The following is a 22423-nucleotide window of genomic DNA, read 5'->3' as shown; positions in this document are numbered from 1 at the left end:
AAAATCGACGAAGAGGGTAAAAGCAATGTTATGGCTGATCAGTGTATATATGTACGATTAAGTGTAGGTGGGTGGGGCGTCGAGCTCTCTCTCTCTCTCTCTCTCTCTCTCTCTCTCTCTCTCTCTCTCTCTCTCAGTTCATCATGTCCTTCCCTCGCTGAGCCTCCATCCTCTCTCCTGTTCTCCTCATCATTCGTGCGGTTTTTTCCTCCTCCCTCCTCCGTGATGCCGGTTATAAGCAGGTAAACCCTGGCTGTTGGACCCCTGCTTGTGGTGGGATTCGGGCTCGGCTCTCCGCTCCGGAGACTGCGGGACTATGTGAGCGCCATGCCGGCTTTGCCCTGCCTCCTCTGGGCCACTCTGGCCGCGCGCCTCGCCGTCGCAGGTAAGCGCGGAGGAGCCGCAGCGTTTATCGTCAGTGTTTTTTTTTAGCTGTAGCTCTTTTTCAGTCAGCTTTTCCGCGGCGTGCTGGCTGTAAAAGCCCGTTTTCTGGCCTCGTCTGTCTCTCGTCTAACCTCAGCTCGGTGGGCTTCCCAGCCTCGGCTCTGTCACCGCACGTATTTCAGTGTCTCTCCGCTCCGTCCACCCCCATTCTAACCTCGCCGGAGAGACGAGGCTGAAGTTGGATCACCTATTCGCCAGCTTCTGGTCGGAATTTTCCCCGTTCCACCTTAAATGGCGCAGCAGCCAGAATGCAACTGCTGTACCATTTAAGGTGGAACGGGGAAATTCCGACCAGAAGCTGAGTTCAGTGCTAATGGTACAGCGCACTTGTTGGCCTGTTCATTCCTGCGCCTTTAACTTGGTGTCCTTCTGTGATAAAATAGCCCGACTAATACGGGTTTGCATTCTTATGGATGCTGCCCTGACGTGCCCTCTTAACCCCACCCGCCACCCCCCCGGGGCAGATCAGTGTGCCCCTCACTGCTCATCGGGCACTGCAGAGTTTTCACTGTTGCCCGCTCCAACACACCTGACTCAACTCAGGAGCTTATTCAGGCAGCAGCTGCTAGGAGCTCACCGACCACCAGGGGGCGCCCGGACAGAGGTGTCACGGAAAGCGAGCTTTTTTTTGTTTGTTTGTTTACATTATTAATATATGATTAAATACAGTAGATAAAAAGCGTCATACACAACAAATATACATTAGCATATTAGGAGGAACGAACACCGAATATTTTCACACAATTAAAAAATAGCATTTTTTATGCAGGTTGGGGAAACTGCGTTAGCGTATGCTAACCGTGTGGGTCGAGTGATTAGTATTGTTTTAGCGTAAATATCAAATATCATGGCTGTTGCCACGCCAGTTGTTTAGCTCCAACGCATTATTACATTTATTATATATATATTTCTAGTTCGCTTCATCTGTATTTTAACTTTATATATCAATTCATTCTTTATTATTCAACCCCGCCGCCTCATTTCTAACTTCACAGTACGGCTGTGATAGCGGGCGGCTACCTCTGCTGTGCCGAGTGAAAAGTGGAACTCCCGGCTCGGCCAATCATATCAGACCTCATAAGTTGTAAGCCAATCATATCAGACCCGGGGGCGGGTCTCTGGTTTGAATCGTTCTGCAGGTTAACGGCGGTTAGGAGCCGCTAATGGTGAAGACAGAATTTTGGATAAAAGCTCACAAAAAACCCATTAGACTAAATCTGTACCCTACAGAGTGAAACAGTGAGTAGTTACAGAGTGAAGATGGCCACTTTGTGTATGGATTTGTGGCGAGTTAGGGTCAGTATGTCGGGTTTTTGCTCGGTTGCTTGTTAGCTAACTTGCTAACTTTGTGTTTACGTGAGGCAAAGAAAAGCCGTTAGGCTAACACTGGCTAATATTAGCTAGCTAGCTAACTGACAGGCCAGCTAGTGTAGCATTAGAAGAAGCTCTGATTAATAGTGAGTGTGAGAGTTGAACGAAGGACAATGACAGAAATAACGTTGCTGGCAGCTCTTTAAGTTTGTATTTATATTTCTTTTCAGTGTTTGGAAACGAGGACACCAGTATTTGCCACATACTGCCAGTGAAAAGGTCACGCAGTGTTGACCATAACGAAATTTGATATCCTCAACCTGTAGGCAGGAATGGGTCGAAGGGCGGTCAGATGAGTTGCTTTCCAGTTTAAATAAATAAATTCATTATTTCTTTGAGTTCTGGACGCTGAGTTTAACAAATGAATGCATTACTAAACACAGAAAGAGAGGGCGCGAAAGAAGCTGAAGGAGACTGGCCGAGCTGAAGGGGCAGATCTGATGGTGGTCAGTGATCAGGAAGAATATGAAGGAGAGTTGTTTAAGCTCAACACTTGAATAAGCTTAACTGAGAAAACTTTTGTCACTACTAGCTTGAAATTCTGTCACCTGGCTTATTAATCACACTGGACCAGCTAAGGCTGAACTGATCTATAATCTGTGTATTTGAATAAAATGTTTTGGACCTTGCAGTCAAGCGGAGAGCGAGGAGACGGCGCTGAGTGACTTCAGTGCCTTTGCTTGGTGTGTGGCTGTTGTAATTGGATGGATGTAGTGTTTAAAAGTGAAAGGATGTGACTCTGCGCTTAATACAAGCTACAGAGAGGCAGATCCACAATGGTAGTTTGACCGAAGGGCCACTTTTTGATGAATTTTCTGGTTGTTGCTACTCTAAAGGTTTATAATAAACAGATATTTTGGGGCCATATAAAAATGCCCCTGGGGGACCATGGCAAAGAAAAGGACCCCTAGTACCAGCTTAGCCCTCCTATACAACCTAAACCTCTGGTGATGCCACTGTCAAATATAGTAGAATAACAAAATGGGCTGTAATCAGCTTAAGAGGGGCTATCATTGAATGTTCTCATGCAGCAGAAACAGGACTAGACTCCATAGACCAGAGCTGGTGTAAAGGGAGCTTGGCCACTTCCTCCCGTTATATTAAAAACAGGACTAAAACTCCAGCTAGTCCTCAATGAATGTGGGCAAATGGAGCTACCTGGCTGAAAATGTAAATTTGTGGAGGATCTTCCTTTAATTTTGGGAAGTAAAAGGATGTATTTTATTAAAAATGAAAAAAAAAACTTAGTAGTAACTTTCCCTTTTTTTTTACTAGGAACGCTAGAGTTAATGCTACTGAGTGCTGATTGATTAGCATTATTGCTACTGAGTGTTGATTGGTTAGCATTATTGCTACTGAGTGCTGATTTGTTAGCATTATTACCGTTAAGTGCTGATTGGTAAGCATTATTTCTACTGAGTGCTGATTGGTTAGCATTATTGCTACTCAGTGTTGATTGGTTAGCATTATTTCTACTCAGTGTTGAGCACGATAAACAGAGCTGGATTTCAGCTCAGTACTGGGTCTTTCAGTGCATGTAAACTGTCACTCTGTGTTAGCATTATTGCCATTAAGTGCTGATTGGTTAACATTATTTCTACTGAGTGCTGATTGGTTAACATTATTGCTACTGAGTGCTGATTGGTTAACATTATTGCTACTGAGTGCTGATTGCTTAGCATTGTTGCTACTGAGTGCTGATTGCTTAGCATTGTTGCTACTGAGTGCTGATTGGTTAGCATTATTGCTACTGAGTGCTGATTGGTTAGCATTATTGCTACTGAGTGCTGATTGGTTAGCATTATTGCTACTGAGTGCTGATTGGTTAGCATTATTGCTACTCAGTGTTGAGCACGATAAAGAGTGCTGGATTTCAGCTCAGCACTGGGTCTTTCAGTGCATGTAAACTCACTCTGATTTCTTTCATTTTTCCTCAGTCTGCACATGTGTGAAAGCAGAGCACTGTTGGGCAGCGTTTAACGCAGCACCTGACAGACGGCTACAAAACACTTTTGGAGTGACGCTGAAACTAAGCTGCATAGCAGCATTTCACCAAAAACCATAGCAACATCTTAGCAACCATCTGGTACACTGTGGCAACTGCCTAGTGACACTTTAGCAACCTTCTGGGAACACCATAGCAAAAACTTGGAGTACAACATCAATTACCTAGCAACACCGTGGCAGTCATGTAAAATACCGTAGTAACCGGCTGGAAATGCCCTAGCAGCCATTCTCAAATTGCTTAAGCTGCACAATCACTCCTCAGGAAGTCTTCAGGAAATGCAAGCAAGCAAAGTTTATTTATATAGCGCTTTTTACAGCAGGTGTTGTCACAAAGCAGCTTTACAGAGGAATCAGTATGACAGAAAGAAAAAGAAAAATCTGGGTCCAAGCCCCCATGAGCGTCGCCAGTGGCGACGGTGGCAAGGAAAAACTCCCTAAAAGAGGAAGAAACCTTGAGAGGAACCAAGACTCAGAAGGGGAACCCGTCCTCCTCTGGTCGACACCGGATAGCAAACATTGTAGTTGCACTGTTGTAGTTAATAGAATGACTTTATATGGTGCATCAGAACGTTTACCCAACGGATGCACTTGTAGGCAGGGTTCAAGGCAGGAAAGGGTACAACACACCCTGTAATTTTCCAGGTGAGCTGAATATATGATGAATACATAGGCAAAAGCACTGCAACTTAACTCAATCTAAGGTAAGTAATGTAGCATAGGTAGCTAAAGCACGTCATTTAAAATCTGCAAAATTTTAATGTATAATTGTTAAGGCGCACTCATATACCCTAATAAATTCTAGGTTACTCTGTATGGTATCGGATATCGAGTTTTAGTATGGCGAATACTAAAAAAATACTCGTATTTGGTCTGAAAGAAATGATATTGATGCATCTTGAATAAACACTGAGACGTAGTAACATGCAACCAGCTTGTACAGTATCAACACTTTTATGGCATTTGGCTGACGCTCTTCTCCAGAGCGACTTACAATTTGATCATTTTACACAGGTACGCCAAGGTGGTGTTAGGAGTCTAGCCCAAGGACTATTATTGGTATAGTGTAGGGTGGTTACCCAGGTGGGGAATTGAACCCCAGTCCACAGCATAGAAGGCAAAGGTGTTACCTACTACACCACCAACCATCAGCTGTGCAGTGCTGTGGGACCACTGGAGCAGGGCTGGCAAATCACAGGCTAATGCTACTGTTTCTCATTTTTTGACCAGTTAACAACTGTTGTTTCTGTTGTTACGTCTTGAACCTCTGAAGGCTGCTGGGGTGCGGCGGTGTGGGACTGGGAGGCAGTGCGAACGGCTCACGGTGCAGAGGAGCTCACAGAGCCCCAACGGCTCCAGCAACGAGTGGACGATGGCGAGCTGGCACATGACCGTCTGGACAGCAGAGTGAAACAAGAAACTGACACAGCACACGTGAGTGAGACTTTTTGTGGCACGACTTATTGTGTATATCACTCAGAAATGGAGAAAAAGTGTTCTTGGAACTTAGTATGGAGTCACCTAAAGCTAACAAGCATTAAGTTAAAGTTGGATTGGATTGATTTTTTAACATTTCTGCATAGTTCCATTGTTGAGAAGTAACCAAAGTCAGTTTATTTACTATCCAATACTACAAGTGCACATATATTCCTTCTGGGTTTATATGTGATGCTGATGATGGTTAAAAAAAAAAATGTTTTCCTTGAGGACTATTTTGACACCACGATGAGTGTTATCAAAAACCAGATTTTAGACTGAATCTGGTCTCAGAATTGTCGTAAATCAGCGTCTGGTTCTTGTTACAACCACTGTGAACAATTTTGACTCTGTAAATTTGTCTGGAACTGGAGCATTTCATACCAGATTTCTCTGAATGACTTTGTGTACATCATAAACATTTAATTGTGCAAAAAAAAAAAGATTGAATATCATATTTTGTTTCCACAGTCTTGAGCTCACCTTTATCTGACACCACCTTTAATCCTTTCCTCATCAAATGTCTTATGTACTATCTACCCCAGTTTGCGTTAATGGAACAGTCTGTTTTTCCTTCATTTTTCAAAGCTAACCAAGTAACATTTGGTACAAACATTAAAATTAAAATAATCAGCATCGTTGTGTAAATTATGAATTGATATTTTAATGTGCTGGCTGAAAAACATAAAATTATTTTCCTTTTAGGTTGATAGTTGGTATTCTAGCCACACTGTATACATGAAAGCTCATCAACTTTCGGCAAAATTGACTGCTTTGAATTCACTGCTTTGAACACTTGAATATTTAAACAGGGCACAGCATCAGTTCATGGTCATTATTTAACCAACCCATATTAAAATATTAAGTTTTTATTGGCCAATCAGAAGTAAGATAATTGCTAGTAAAAGGTTGGTCCCCCTTTTGCCTTCAGAACTGCCTTAATTCTTCATGGCAGACTTTCAACAAGAGATTTTGGTTGGTTATTTGAGTTACTGTTGCCTTTCTATCACCTGGAACCAGTCTGCCCATTCTCCTCTGACCTCTCACATCAACAAGGCATTTTCATCCACACAACTGACCGCTCACTGGATATTTCCTCTTTTTCGGACCGTTCTCTGTAAACCCTAGAGATGGTTGTGCGTGAAAATCCCAGTAGATCAGTAGTTTCTGAAATACTCAGACCAGCCCATCTGGCACCAACAACCACGCCACGTTCAAAGTCCCTTAAATCCCCTTTCTTCCCCGTTCTGATGCTCGGTCTGCACTTCAGCAAGTTGTCTTGACCACCTCTACATGCCTAAATGCATGAGTTGCGGCCGTGTGATTGACTGATTAGCTATTACAAGCAACCGAACCTAATAAAGTGGCCGGTGAGTGTATATTATCATTGTTAGCAACCAAGACAGTCAACTTCCAATAATTTTGCATCTGAAATTGATAGAACACATTTATTTCTGTGGATGGCATAACCACTGTGAGAGCTAAATGACTGTCTGTATAACAAGTGGCAACCATCGGGGTCCAAGCACTACACTCTTAATGGAGACAGCAGAATATTTTAATGGGTTTGTAGACTGGCCTTTATTTATTACAGATATGGGGTCTCAAAAGGAGATTTCTTACACACTGATGTTTTGACATTATCATAAACAACAGCAGCATTTTTACAAATAAATCTGAATACATAGAAAACAATACAGTATTTGGACATGGCTTGCATTTGCATAGTCCTACTCAGTGAAACAAATAATTTTACAGCAGGTACACCGGTATTTTAGTCTCAAAGTGTACCAGAACTTTATGCTAAAATACTGAAAAGTTAACCCAAGAACAGTGCTGCTGGACCTGCTGGCTACAGGTGATTGGTTTCTGAACTTGTCACCTTTTACAATGATCATGAGTTTTCATCCATGAGCTTCAGGTAAATGTACTTTTGTAAGTCACTGTTGGAAAAATACTTTTTTAAAATAACTTCTGTGCTATCTAGCTGGACACAAAAACACTGTATTTAACACTTAATTCACTGTAGAACATGTAATGTTAATTTTCATTGTAATTGTGATTCCACTAAAGCACTAAAGCTGCATCTTAACACCTGGTGCAATTGTGTGCATATGGGTTTTATTGCGTCCTCCAGGTTTCCTAACTGGAGCCGGGCAGTTTGACCTTGTGTAGGTTCGTCTCAGGCTGTAAATCTAAACTCTTCTGCACATGGAAACTAATGCCATTGTAGCCGTTATGGAGAAGGTTGGGGGGGTTAAAGTCAGCATCTCTAGGAGAGACTAAGTGCACCCGAGGCTGTAAGTGTATACTCTACAGCAATATAGGAGAGAACAGCTTACGGTAAGTGGTCAGTATAAGTGGCTACAACAATTCCAGGATGGTCATGCAACGTAGAAATGTATCAGAAACATATAGAATTTACAAATATCTTCAAAATGCTTAGTAACTAAATATTTAATATTACTTGTTTAAAATTTATTCCGTATCAGAGCCAGGAAATTAGGGCCAAACTGATTAAAAAATTTGCTCACAGATACAGAACTGATGTTAAGCAGCTATACATGTTGACAGTTGATAGCATCGAACAATATTTGAATAATAGTAAAAAAGTAAGATTTTAATGTTGTTTTAATGATGTTATATAGTGCTTTTACTGAAGGTTGTCAGTTGTCATATATAATTGTCAGTTCTAAATCATACATTTTAAAGAAAACTAACGGTCTTAAATAATGTAATAATATATGTACAAATAATATATAATAATATAATATTAATCACTATACACTTATAACCTTAAAACTAGTAAATAACATGAATTTTCTCAGTGTTGAACTCTCAAATAAACAAACTTTAAACTTTAATAACTAAATTTTATGCTGTTTATGTTATCAATCACTTTACATGATCAGTGATTGATTAGGATTACTAATAAAGTTAATAAATCTACTACAACTACTACTAATAAACTCATAGCTTAATATCAGTTTTAATATCAGACATTTTTATCACCCAAATGACATATATATATCGGTTATTTTAAGTGTTAGATAATTTTATCATTCATGATAAATCAATCAATTTTAATATGAGATGTTTTATCACTGAAGCAATATCTTGTTCACTTGTAATATCTGATGATTTTATGTTGACATCAGATCATTTTATCACCCAAAAGATATATCAGTCAATTTTAGCATCACATGATTTTATCTTTCAAGCAATACATTGCTTGACTTTAATATCAGATTATTTATTTGTTCCGTCTGACTATCAGGTGATTTGTAGACAGTTTTAGTTCAATTTTAGTGTTCAGTGATATATATTGCTGTTGTTGTAACAAAACCTTGTATCTCCAAAATGATAACTTTACAGGAAAATTTTAATGTAAGTCTGTTGGGCTGTTTCTTTTGGTCCATTCACTGTGAATGTAAAGGGCTTTTTCAATTATTATTATTATCAGGCGATCTATAAATAGCTTTTTGGGCTAAAATGTAAGCCTCGCTGATGAGATGGCTCTTCTATCTACAGCTGTAGTTTAGAGTATAATCACACTTATTCTCTTCACAGACAGTGCGGAGTGTGGAAAGTGTGTTTTTGGAGAACGGATAGATGCGCTGTGGCAGCACAGCTGGTGTGTGAGCGTGTGTGGAGTTGGTCTTTAGCTGTAACATCACTGTGTTCCTCATGTGAACTGAAGTGACAGATGAGCAAATCCCAGCCAATTATGCACACGGATCTCGGCGTAGTTCCATTAGCTGCTGGCATGCTGAAGAATTTCCTCATTAATGTTTAAAGCAAGTGGAGATGGAGCAATGAGAGAAAAGCAGAAGAAACTGGAGAAGAGGACTGTATTGAGTGCTGTGAAGAGTGGCTTTGGAAAGTGCTTCTGTTTTCCATTTTAGTGTTTATGGATAATCGTCTTCTAACCGACTACGTTATTTTTATCTTAGGGTATTTTCTTAAAAATGTCAACCTTAACGATTGTTTCTTTACTTACACACACACACACAAAACACACACACACACACACACACACAAGAGATTTTGAGTTTTGTTAATCATCTCTCTCCCCCCCCCCACCCCCTCTCTCTCTCTCTCTCTATATATATATATATATATATATATATATATATATATATATATATATATATATATATATATATATATAAAATTTTCCAATATGGTTTTTATTTTATGTCAAGTAATACTACATTTAAATTGCATATATAAAAAAAAAAAAAAAAAAAAAAAAATATATATATATATATATATATATATATATATTAGTTAAATAATTAAAACCTATTTCAGTTTATCAGCATTTTTAGATTTGATTTATTCTATTGAATGATGCTTGGCTTTGCTTTAATCAACAAATACATTTTTTTTACAATATTAGGTAGTCATATGCAAAAGTTTGGGTGCCAGTGGTCAAGTTACATTTTGTTGATTTTCTAAGTGAAAGTAAGTTAACACATCCTCACAACACAACTGATGCACTTCTGCAAATTATTGTGCACAATTACTGTTTATTTACTGAATTTAACATAAAAATAATGAAACATGAAATGTGGCCTGTGCAAAGTTTATGGGCCCTTTAAACTTTGTTTTTTAAATATAAATATGATACAAATATGTTAATTTAAGCAAATAAATAGAGATTGTGGAGGTAGATTTGCAGAAAAATGCCATATTTAGTTTTTTTTCCTGTAGAAATTGTGATGGATGTGAACAAAACGTGATTTGATCAGGGGTGTTCAAACCTCTGCATGCAGCTTTATGATAAAAATTAAAGTCTGTTCTGCGCTGATGAAATATAACCTGTGTTCATTCTTGTATGTCAGTAATATTTCTGCTGTATTTCCAGGGCCTAGAACTGACATGTATCATCCAGATGTTCTAGAGGAGGTTAGTGAAGGTTATCTGTGACAGTGTTGTTAAGCGTTGGCTTGTGGCAGGGAGCTGAGGTCAGAACCATCAGAGAGGTCAAAGCCGTTTGACTCCTCTGTCTGTATCTCTGCGTGTGTAGCAGTCGGCAGGTATTTCAAGGAGATTGTGTTTCACACCTGCGGTCATTCTCCCATTACTGGCAGCAGCTCACACGCCTTGTGTCCATCAGCGGTTATGTTATAGCCCCATAACTTTGAGCATACAGCTCCCATACTGATCTCCGCTGACCTTCAGGAACAAGAGCCAGCAAGGCTCTGAGCCACGTCATGCTGAGGTGCAGCTTGGTGTTCAGAAGGTAATGCTGGCATTGTGCTGTTAAAGCGATACTTCAGCCAAAAGTCAAACTTGTAGTTTCCCCTCTTGTGGCTAAGAAGTAATGGAAGCTTATGGACACCAGTTAGCAATGTGCTACCTAATAAATAATTATGCACAGCTGTATTTTACACATAATGTAAAATAGACTTACTTATACTGTATTACATACTGTAGGGTGCTGTGATTTCCTCTATGTAGGTAATACTAATGTAATTTTGAAATTGAGACATTAAAATGGAGTTTAGATATAAACACAGACATGCATGGGATTATGGGATTTTCGTCTGTATACCATCTGCATGTCCGTGTTTGTTGTCCGCAAACATTATTCTTTCCAGAAATACTTTTGAAACCATTTCACGTCAGTACATGCACGAGGGCTTACTAGAAAAAAAAAAACAAACAAACAAAAATGAGTGTTAATGACAATCACCACTGGTGTGCTGTTTACCTTTCTTCAGCCCATATAAAATATTTATAAAAGTTTACAGTGACTTTATAAACTGGCTGAAAGCACAAGGATTAGTGGGATCCTGCTGGTGTGGGTTTCCTCATTTTCACTGATGCACACAACTTTTTGAGTATCTGTAGAGCCCCCTTGTGGAGGACCTTTAGCCTGCTAAACATGAGTGAGAGAGTGAGTAGAATGTGTTGAGTGAATTCATTCATTCATTTATATTTTTGATATCATTTAGAAATTTTCTAGCTGTAGCTTTTTGCTATTTCAGCAGTTTCATTATATGCAACATATTAAGTATAAATTTATGCTATTGTAGTTTTCTACACAGCTTTTCTTTCAGTAAACTGAAAATAAGGAAAAATAAGGAATTTCATATGGCCCTAATACCATTACATTATATGGACAAAAGTATGTGGACACTCCTAATAATTGTATTCGGGTGTTTCAGCTACACCCTGTTTTTCAGGGTTTGGGCCCCTTAATGCTACAGCTCACAAAGACATTTTAGACAACTGTATACATCCAACTTTGTGACAAGAGTTTGGGAAAGACCCTCTAATGTTTCCGCATGACTGAGCCCCAGTGCACAGTGGGAGGTCCATAAATGCCAGTGTTCTTGTAAAGCATCAGTATCTGACCTTACGGATGCCCTTTTGACTAAATTTTATTATATTCTATTTTATTTATATAGCGCTTTTTACAACAGGTGTTGTCACAAAGCAGCTTTACACAATATGCTTTCTTGAACATATGGTGTGTATCATCAGTATCTGTAGAACACTGACCAACTACACGTGTCATTATAAAGAGAGCAAAATCTGTCCTGTTTAACTGGATTTAGTGCCAAATATTGAATAAAATTATTGCATTCACTGTTTTGATGGTATTTTTAAAAATGATGCACTGCTGGTTCTTTTTTCTCTGTTCCAACCGATCAGATGTCAGAAAAGATAAATCTTATGATGCATGATGTATCATGAAAATTTCTTCAGTTATCGCAATATTATATTTTTGCCATATCGCCCACCTCTAATTAATGCCCATGGATTGAGTGCTGATAAAGATAAATGCAGTTTCTACTAGAGATGCAGCGATGCCACTTTTTCTCTTCCAATAACGATACCTGATCCTTTAGTATCGGTGAATGCGGAGTACTGATACTAACTCTGTCTAACCTAACTCACCTATAAGTCCTGATTTTTATACAGTTACATGCTTTAAAAATATTTTTTTATTTTTGCATCACAAATAAAACACACTAAGACATTGATGACATAGATGACATTGGCTTGTCGGATTATATTTATCAGATACTTAAACTTATTTTTATTTACTGTATATATTTAGCATTTTACTACATATATTTAGCGTTTAGAATACTGTATATATTTAGTGTTATTATTGTATAATAATGTAAAATATCTTTTTTGTGCCAAACAGTTCAAAACTGAACTGAACAGTGTGCGGATGAACCTGTGGTAACAAATCAGCACTTACAAGCTTCTCAGGCTCAAAATCGGAGCTGAATGTTGTTTCACATCCAAATTTCTCGAGTCGTTAGTCTCATACGTGCGTCTTGTTCACTTGTGCTGTGTGTCTGAGCATCAGTTCAGTGAATATCAGTGACTTTCAGTGTTTTTTCTGGCTTGGTTGTAGCAACGGGCGGTGAGACTCCGCTGCTGAATGGACAGAATGTTTCGGCTAATCAGGTTATATTAGTGTAACGAATATGGCAAATGTGTTGTATAAACACAATTGACAGAGCATTAACTCATTCTCTCTCTCTCTCTCTCTCTCTCTCTCTCTCTCTCTCTCTCTCTCTGTAGCCAGTTCATCTGGCTCAGATATCTTTCTTAGTAAAGGCCTTCGGGACACCTTTCATTCTGGACCTGGAGCTCAACCAGTAAGTACATTACTTTATGGATCCTAACAAACACAAGTGTAAAAGAGATTTCTGACCTTCGTTAGACGTTACTTACTATAACTCATTGTTGTTCTTGTCTTTAGGGGGTGAGTGATATTTAAAAATAATTAGCACACTGTTTTCTAGCAAAAAAAATTGTGATCATTATACCTCGCCGCCAAAAAAGCAAATACACGCTCGCAGAGCTTTGACCTACTTGCTGTTCTAATTTTACATGCTTTTTTCAAACATAGACTATTGCCATGAAAATCTTATAGAATAAAATGAAACCACACATTAAATAATATAAAGGTGGCATCTTTGGAAAACTTCTCCACCTGTTGTTATACATGTTACTGTAAACAACCTGTACTGATGAGCTTCTTTTGGTGTAGATTCATGGCGACTTGCATGCTAATAGCACTGCCTGCTGGAAAGACTTCAGACTGCAAGTGGTTTCTGTTCTTACTACAGCGTTTTCATAATTCAGCTAATCACAGCGACACAAGCTGTACAGAAAACACTGAAATGTCTTTTATTTATTTATTGTTATTTTAATTTTTTTATTTGACCTATGGGGGGTTTACTCTTAAAGGCCCCGTTACATCTCAGCGTTTTAACAGTAAAAGTGAATAAAACATTATGCGTACATATTATTTAATATTATTAAGTACCATTTTTTGATCCTCTTTCCTCAGAGGAACCTTCTTCTAAAGCTTTCAGGTCTAGAGCCAGCTGCTTAAAGGGTGATGGTTTTCCCTTGTATGATTTATGCAGAATAAAATAGGAGTGTATAAAACATGCCCCTGAATGCTCTGTTCATCAGATATTATTAGGCTTTATGTTGTTATCAGGCATTCTGGGCATTATGTGATTTTTGTGGACAAAGTTCAGATGTGATTCTACAGTTTGGGCCAAAAAACCCTAAATGCTAAAGTAATTAATGTACATCAGTAATATGCACATTTGTCACACTTTGGATCACTACTTTATTACGACAGGTTTAACTCCATCTGTCCAGCAGTTATTAAGATTACTGAGTGCTGTATAAATTGTGTTTGTTTTTCTGTTTGCAGTGATCTCTTGTCTTCGGACTATGTAGAACGACATTTTGGTGATGACGGAACACCTTCTCAAAATCAGGTAGTTCTTAGTTTTCACAACCATATCTTTACACTGTAACATAGGTTATACAAATATAACAGAAGTTCTAAATTGAAACTGTTATGGTATATACACTATATTGTCAAAAGCATTTGCTTGTCTGCCTTCATGCATATGAACTTGTGTGACATCCCGTTAATCTATAGGGTTTAATATGATGTCGGCCCACCCTTTGCAGCTATAACAGCTTCAACTCTTCTGGGAAGGCTTTCCACAAGCTTTAGGAGTGTGTTTATGGGAATCTTTGACCGTTCTTCCAGAAGTGCATTTGTGAGGTCAGACACTGATGTTTGATGAGAAGGCCTGGTTCGCAGTCTCTGCTCTAATTCATCCTAAAGGTGTTCTGTTGGGTTGATGTCAGGACTCTGTGCAGGCCAGTCAAGTTCTTCCACACCAAACTCGCTCATCCGTGTCTTTATGGACCTGCTTTGTGCCCTTTTGCACAGTCATGTTGGAACAGGAAGGGGCCGTCCCTGAACTGCCCCCACAAAGATGGGACTGTGAAATTGTCCAAAATCTCTTGGTGCTGAAGCTTTAATAGTTTCTTTTATTGGAACTAAGGGGCCGAGCCCAACTCTTGAAAAAAGAACCCCACACCATGATCCCCCCTCCACCAAACTTTACACTTGGCACAATGCAATCAGACAAGTACCGTTCTCCTGGCAACCACCAAACCCAGACTCGTCTCCACTGCTCTAGAGTCCAGTGGTGGCGCTTTACACCACTGCATTCAACGCTTTACATTGTGCTTGGTGATGTAAGGCTTGGAAACCAATTCCATGAAACTCTCTGTGCTGTTCTTGAGCTAATCTGAAGGCCACATGAAGTTTGGAGGTCTGTAGTGATTGACTCTGCAGAAAGTTGGTGACCTCTGCGCACTATGCGCCTCAGCATCTGCTGACCACGCTCTGTCATTTTACATGCCCGAGCACTTCATGGCTGAGTTGCTGTCGTTCCCAATCACTTCCTCTTTGTTATAATCCCACTGACAGTTGACTGTGGAATATTTAGTAGTGAGGAAATTTGCACAGGTGGCATCCGATCACGGTACCACGCTGGAATTCACTGAGCTCCTGAGAGCGACCCATTCTTTCACTAATGTCTGTAGAAGCAGTCTGCAGGCCTAGGTGCTTGGGTTTATACACCTGTGGCCATGGAAGTGATTGGAACACCTGAATTCAGTGATTTGGATGGGTGAGTGAATACTTTTGGAAATATAGTGTACCTTTCAAAATATAGCAGCGAGTACTGTTGTTTATTTGATGTTTAACACCTTTAGAAGGCAGCAGTTAGTGTTTGTTTGTTTATTTGATGTTTGTTAATAATGCTTTTTATGGGGTAGCAGTCAGTAATGTCATCTACAGAGGGCATCGATGTGTACAGTTTGTTTATTTGATGTTTGTAGACAGTTGGAGTGAGTGATGTTTATATATTTGATGTTTGTTAATATCGCCTTCAGAGGGCAGCTGTTGAGTATAGTTTGTTTATTTGATGTTTCTGGACAGTGGGACTGAGTAATGTTTGTTTATTTGGTGTTTTTTAACGCCTTTAAGAGGGTGGCTTTGATTATTGTTTGTTTATTTGGTGTTTGCTAATGATTTCTTTAGAGGGCGGTGGTGAGTAATGTTTGTTTATTTGATGTTTGTTAATACTGCGTTTAGGGGACGAGTAATGTTGTTTATTTGAGCCAGAGCTCTGGACTGTATGTCATCAGTTGGGAGCTTCTATATTAACAGCTATAATGTAAAATAGCTAATCAGCCCTTTTAGGCTTTTACTTCAATAATTACGAGTGAAACGCTATCAAATTATAATTTGTTTGGCAGTTAATCTTCAGATGACCTATTGTGACAGCCTCTCGTACAGCATTGCTTTTCTCTTGAACTGAAGTACGAGTTTCGTACATAAACGGTTTTACTGATGGACTTCTGTAACCACAGAAACCTTCTTTACCACTTCAAATCGCTATGCCAGCCACCGTAATACACCACGGTGGTGAAGTTTTCTGGTCAGACACCAGATGGAGGGACACACACACACACACAAAGTGGAAAGTGGCCTGTAAACAACCGCCCACACGCTCTACCTTGTTGTAGGGTTGTCTAGTAAAAAAGTCATCCTGTACTCTACATCAGAACATCAAGTACAGCTGTAATTCAGACAGAATTCAGGTTTCAGCATGAGGGCTATGACGGTTTTAGCTATGCACTGTAGCTTTGTCCATGTTTATAGATAGCACTGTACTTTACAACATTTAATATTGTAGTTCAGATTAAAAAGTACTGAACCCCTTCAGACCTACAATAAGACTCTTCCTCCTTTTGTGTACTTTTGCATTTTGCACTTTTATTTAGTTTTTGGCAGAACTGTAACGTGTTACACACCCCAGATTCAGCACAACCTCAGCTCATAAAATGTCATTTAGTAAATTTGGCCTGAAATACAAGTTATTTTGAAGTTTTTATTTCTTTTTGTTTTCAGTTATGCCCTTTTCTCAGAGCAGTGTCCCTCTGCATTCCTGTGGACCACTGCTTATATATGAAAGTTCTCTTGGCAGAGGAGCAATGAAGCTTTCAAGATTACCTGGTATTTTGTCTCATTGACGGGACACGTTCTAAAGGGTTTACATTGTTCTGTTTGGCTAGCTTTATACTGTGAAACTTTCATGCAACTAGATGTATGTTGTGAGTTGCACGCAGCATAATTTCCATGCAACTTGGTGGTTACATGCAGCTATCAGAGTTGCAGCTTGTTTGAGACATCCTATCGTTCTCACTTTAAAGTCATTAACAAGGTGTCAGGTGCATATTTGCAGCATTTAAAAAAATGTTTGTATTATTTTTCCAGTCGTCATTGATGTTTGTTTTTTAATACTGACAATCCGTCTGTGGTTTTTACTGATTACTGTTTTTATATTTGGGTTTTATGTCTATTCTGTGTATATTAAGCCTAAATTAATTTATTTAATGAGTTTAATTATTCGTTCATCTCGTTCATCTTGTCCTAGAAGCACTGCAGGTTCATTGAGGAGCACATCTCACTCCTACACACACACACACACACACACTGTACTTCTGAATCTCTTGTGTTGATAGAAGCAAAGAATTCTGGGAAACCATCCTTTCGCCCCTCCCATCATGTGATGTAAGGCCCACACGCCTACACACAGCCAATGAGAGTGCTGTTACCATGACAACTGGCAGCAGGCAGCTCAGCTTTAACTGAGTGAGAGAGAGAGAGAGAGCGAGAGAAAGACAGTTGTGGAGTGCAGTAGCACTAAATGGCCAAAGTGCACACTAAATGGCCAAAATTAAGTGGACTCTATTGATTATTGAATTCAGGTGTTTTAGCCACACCAATTGCTAACCGGTGTATAAAGTGAGGCACATAGACATGCAACCTTCATAGATAAAAAAATTGGCAGTTGAATGGGTTATACTGAAGAGCTCAGTGACTTTGGGAGGCAACTTTGCCATAAGTCAGTTTGTGAAATTTCTGCCCTGCTAGATCTGCCCCAGACAACTGTAGGTGCTATTATTGTGAAACGGAAACATCTAGAAGCAACAACAGATCAACCATGATGTGGTAGACCACACAAACTCATAGAGTGGGGCCACTTAGGGCTTAGGTGCATAGCGCATAATGGTGCCTTCACAGATATGCAAGTTACCCTCTAATACCACTCCATACAATGACAGAATCTGGCTTTTGAACTTTAAGCTGATAACGGTCTGGATGGTCCTTTAATTCTTCGGCCCAGAGAACGCAACGTCCATTATTTCCTTAAACAGAATCTACAAATTTACTGTTTTGAAAGGTTGACTCGTTAGACCGCAATACATGTTTCCAAAGTGCATCAGCCTTTTTCAGAATAGCTTTAGCCCAGAGAAGTCAGCGGTGTTTCTGTACGGTGTTGATATGTGGCTTCCGCTGTGCGCGGTACAGTCGTAACTTGCATTTGTGGATACACAAATATGATGGACAATGGTTATTGTAAAAAGTTAATCAAATTCTCAAGCCCATATGGTGATATCCTTCACAGAAACATGCTGTTTTTTATTGCAGTGCCATCTGAGGTACTGAAGGTCGGTTGTGGTTTTTGGCTCCAAGTTCCCTCAATATTTTCTTGTTATTAGGGTGAAATACCTAAAATTCTTGCAGTTGGCTATTGAGGAACTCAACAACACTGAGGCCTCATTCACTAACCATTCTTTATAAGATATTTCTTCTTAATGCACTTTTCATGAAGTTTCTGATATCGACCAGTCAGAACATATTTAAGAAAAAAAACTTAGGAAGATGTTGGTGAATGAGGCCCAATATTTTTTGCTGATGCAATATCGGAAGAGTGGTGAGCCTCTGCCCATCCGTGCTTATAAAGGATTAGGACTTTCCTGGATGCTTCTCCCATGCCCAAGCATGACTGCATCATGTTTTAGATGTTGTTTGAACATTTCACAACATTCCTAGTCTTAAATCGCCCTCGTCCCTACTTTGTTGCAAGGTGTTTCGTGCATCAATATTTAAAAAATGACTGTGTACAACGATCAGGCATAATATTATGACACTCATTGTCCATTTTATCAGCTCCACTTACTGTATAGCTGCACTTTGTAGTTCTACAGTTACAGACTGTAGTCCATCTGTTTCTCTGATACTCTGTTAGCCCCCTTTTACCCTGTTCTTCAGTGGACCCCCATGGACCCTCACAGAGCAGGTAATATTTGGGTGGTGGATCACAGAAACAAGGAGGTGGTCATAATTTTATGCCTGATTGGTGTATAATGAAACGGATAAGATACAACATTACATATCTTGTTTTTGTACTAGTTTTGTTGTTCTGTTTTCAGATTTACAAATGATTGCTTTCTCTTTTTATTTGTATTTTACATACTGCCTCAGTTTTTTCAATGTGGGTTTTATATATGTTAACAACTCAAAGTAGTTTAAGTATGTGATGATTTGCGTATGGACCTAATTGGAGTACGTAAGCCTCTGTTAGTAGCTGCAGTGTAAAACTAAACAGAACTTCAGGCACCAAACTTGTCTCCACTGATTGACTAGCGTTACTGGGTAAATTATATTTTTGACAGAACTGTCTCTTCTGAAGGATGAACCTGTTCTCACACACCAGCTGTAGCTGCTCGCACCACTGACACTGTTTCACAATGCAAACGGCTGCAAGTGTGTGGGCGTGTGCTTTCAGGCTACTTAGCACCGTGTGAGTGTGTTTGAACGTGTGTGTGTGTGTGTGTGTGTGTCCATCTGGTGTTTGACCTGAATCATTCAGCCACCGCGGTGTGTTATGGCGACAAGATCTGATGAATATTAATAAGAGAACGAAGGTTGCCTTGGTTACGTGTGTTTATTAAGTCTCGGTTTTTGATGTTTATTATAACTTTTGGTGGGTACGTTTGGTACCTTTCAGTAAGCCTGTGTGACTTTGTGTTCTGTGTGGACCACATGCACATGTGCAACTGGTGCACCCCTCGCCAAATGACATGTTTTGTTAATTTTTTTTTAAAAAATTCCAAAGAAGTTGGGATGCTGTGAAAAATGTAAATAAAAACAAAATGCAATGATTTGCAAATCATTGAAATCCTATATATTTTATTGAAAATGCTTCAAAAACAACATATCAAATAACATTTCCCAATGTAAAAGAGTAAAGAACTATTTTTTTTCATCATCGGTACAGAATGTCATTAAAAGACTCTTGAGAAATCTCTGTATGTAAGGGACAAGGCCAAAAAACAGTATATGCTGACCATGATCTTTGGGCCTTCATATGGCACTGCATTAAAAACAGACATGATATTGTAGTGGAAATCATTGCATGGACTTTTGAAAACACTGTCTATGAAAACAGTTTGGCGCTGCATCTACAAATGCTAATTAAAACTCTTAAATGCAAAGAAGAAAGCATGTATAAATAGGATCCAGAAATGCTGCTGCCTTCTCTGGGCCAGAGCTCATTTAAAATGGACTTAGAGTGTTGTTGAAAGAAGAGATGATGATGAAACACAGTGGTAAACAGGCCCTTGTCCCAACTTTTGTGGAACGTGGTGTTGGCATCAAATTCAAAATGGGCATATATTTTTCAAAAAACAATAAAATATCTCAGTTTCAGCATTTCATATGTTGTTTTTGTACTAATTTATTTATGGTTTGCACATCGTTGAATTTTATTTTTATTCACATTTTACAGCAGTTGTACATGAAAATGTGCAGAATTGTGATTCTGTTGTACATGTTTTAGTGTTGGAGCTGCACATACTTGAGGTAGAACAATACAGCTTAATGGAATGGGCTTGATTTCGGCCACAGAGAATACAGATAAATAAACTTCAGAAGTAGAACGGGCTGTAGTAAATAGCTCAGTGACTTTAGACATGGTTCTGTTATAGTGCGCCACCTTTGCCACAGATCAGTTTCTGACAATTTTGCCTTGCTAGTGTCTAGGGAGTGTGTCTAGGAGTAACAAAGGCTTAGCCGCAAACTTAAAGGCCAGGCAAAGAGTGGAGGCTGTAAAAGCCCCAAAGTGGGAGCAACTCCATATTCATGCTCATAGTTTTGGAATGGGATGTCCAGCAAGCTAATATAGGTGTGATGCACAATATGGAAATATAATGCAATGCTCAGTAAAGCTGTTGGCTGTAACAATACTGATATGAGAAGCACTACTTCATGATTTATTGTACAGTCATACACTATAAAAAATAAAACAGGTTTATCTGAGTTGTGAGAATATTAATGGAGTATTTTTGTGTTGTAGGGAGGAGAGCATTGTTACTATCATGGCGTTCTCAGAGGACTGAAAGGATCCTGGGCTGCTCTCTCCACCTGCCATGGTCTCTGGTAAGCACCAAACACTTTCTACTACCATTTAGATTAACTTTAAGGTCTTTAAGCATACATGCAACACAATCCAAATAAGGTCATGAATCATAGCACAAAATATTATTAGTTTAATTGCATTTCTGTTTATATATATATATATATTTTAACTTATTAGAAACTCCTCCCCTATAGTGCCACTTGGAAACACCTACCCTGTAACTTCACTTTACTGGGTTACAGTTACATGCTTCATCACTATAAGAAAGCATTTTTAACAGATATTCTTGACAATTTACTGTCAAGAAATGATCAGTACAAACAATTTCTTCACTCTTTTAATAGAAAGCTCTGTTAAATCACAGATGTTTTTAATTACAATTCACAAATACAAAAACTCCAAATATATACTCTTTTAATGCTAGTGTTTTTCAACTGTTTTGTCCAAAATCTGAGTTACCAGAATTTACCAGACAGTAGTGACTTGCAAAGCCCTTTTAACATTACAAAACACAACAAAGACAGGATATTTCATGTTTCATCTAATTATCTTTATTGTTTTTTGTATACATTTGCTTTAAATTTGGTTCCTGCAACACTTTCCAGAAAAGTTGGAACCTTCCTTTTAATAGTGTTCAGTAGTCATTTAGTAGCTGAGGACATGAATTGTAGTTGTGAAAGTATTATTTTTGCCCATTCTTGCTTGATAATGCACCACACATTTTTAGTGTGAGACAGTACTAGACTGCAGAAAGGTCAATGTAGCACCTGCACTTTCTTACTACCAAGCCTGCTGCTCTTGAAAACAAACAGGGACAATCCTGAAAAAAGACGTCTAGATTTTGCTTAAAAATGCATATACCGCTCAGCATTAATGGTGCCGTCACACATGTTCACATTACTCACTAAAACACCCACGTGACAGACATTGACTTTTGAACTTTATACAGGTAACAGTCATGATGGTCCGTCTCCTCTTTGGCCCGGAGAACAGAACATCCGATATTTCCAAAAACAACTTGAAAGGTGGACTCGTCAGACCACAGCACGCGTTTCCGTTCTGTGTCAGTCCACCTCAGATGAGCTTTTGCCCAGAGAAGTCGGCTGTGTTTCTGGGTGTGGTTGTTATATGCCTTCTGCTTAATATAGTAGAGTCTAAACTTGCATTTGTTGCTGCAGGGACTGACTGTCGTTAGTGAAATTGGTTTTGCGAAGTATTTCTGAGCCCATGTTTGTTACAGTAGCTGGTCAGTTTTTAATGCACTGCTGTCTGTTATTGAAGTTCATGGGCATTCACTATTGGTTTTTGGCCTTGCTCTTTACACACAGATTTCTACAGATTCTTTGAATCTTTTAATAATAGTGTGAGCTATAGATGATGATGATGATGATGACCCCTAAATTCCTTGCAACTGTGTGTTGAGAAACATTGTTCTTAAACTATTGGGCTATTTGCTCACATAGTTGTTCAGAAAGTGGTGAACGCAATTCATAAAT

At 39.0% G+C, this 22423-nt stretch overlaps 1 protein-coding gene across 2 annotated transcripts in view; it reads left to right on the top strand.

Annotated features, from left to right (window-relative positions):
- Window positions 1-22423, top strand: part of adam11 (ADAM metallopeptidase domain 11) — a 65585-nt gene continuing 43162 nt past the window's right edge. For both annotated transcript variants that reach the window (XM_017704543.2, XM_017704542.2), the window contains exons 1-6: window positions 1-16; window positions 138-385; window positions 5093-5253; window positions 12850-12926; window positions 14003-14069; window positions 20865-20947. In XM_017704543.2, coding sequence (XP_017560032.1) covers window positions 328-385; window positions 5093-5253; window positions 12850-12926; window positions 14003-14069; window positions 20865-20947 — 446 coding nt within the window. In that variant the 5' untranslated portion in view covers window positions 1-16; window positions 138-327. The remainder of the gene's footprint in view (window positions 17-137; window positions 386-5092; window positions 5254-12849; window positions 12927-14002; window positions 14070-20864; window positions 20948-22423) is intronic.

This window comes from Pygocentrus nattereri, chromosome 13 (assembly GCF_015220715.1).
Source record: "Pygocentrus nattereri isolate fPygNat1 chromosome 13, fPygNat1.pri, whole genome shotgun sequence".
Classification (NCBI taxonomy): Eukaryota; Metazoa; Chordata; class Actinopteri; order Characiformes; family Serrasalmidae; genus Pygocentrus; species Pygocentrus nattereri.
The sequence above is the reverse complement of the archived record's forward strand: the minus strand, read 5'-3'. Positions and strand labels throughout refer to the sequence as shown.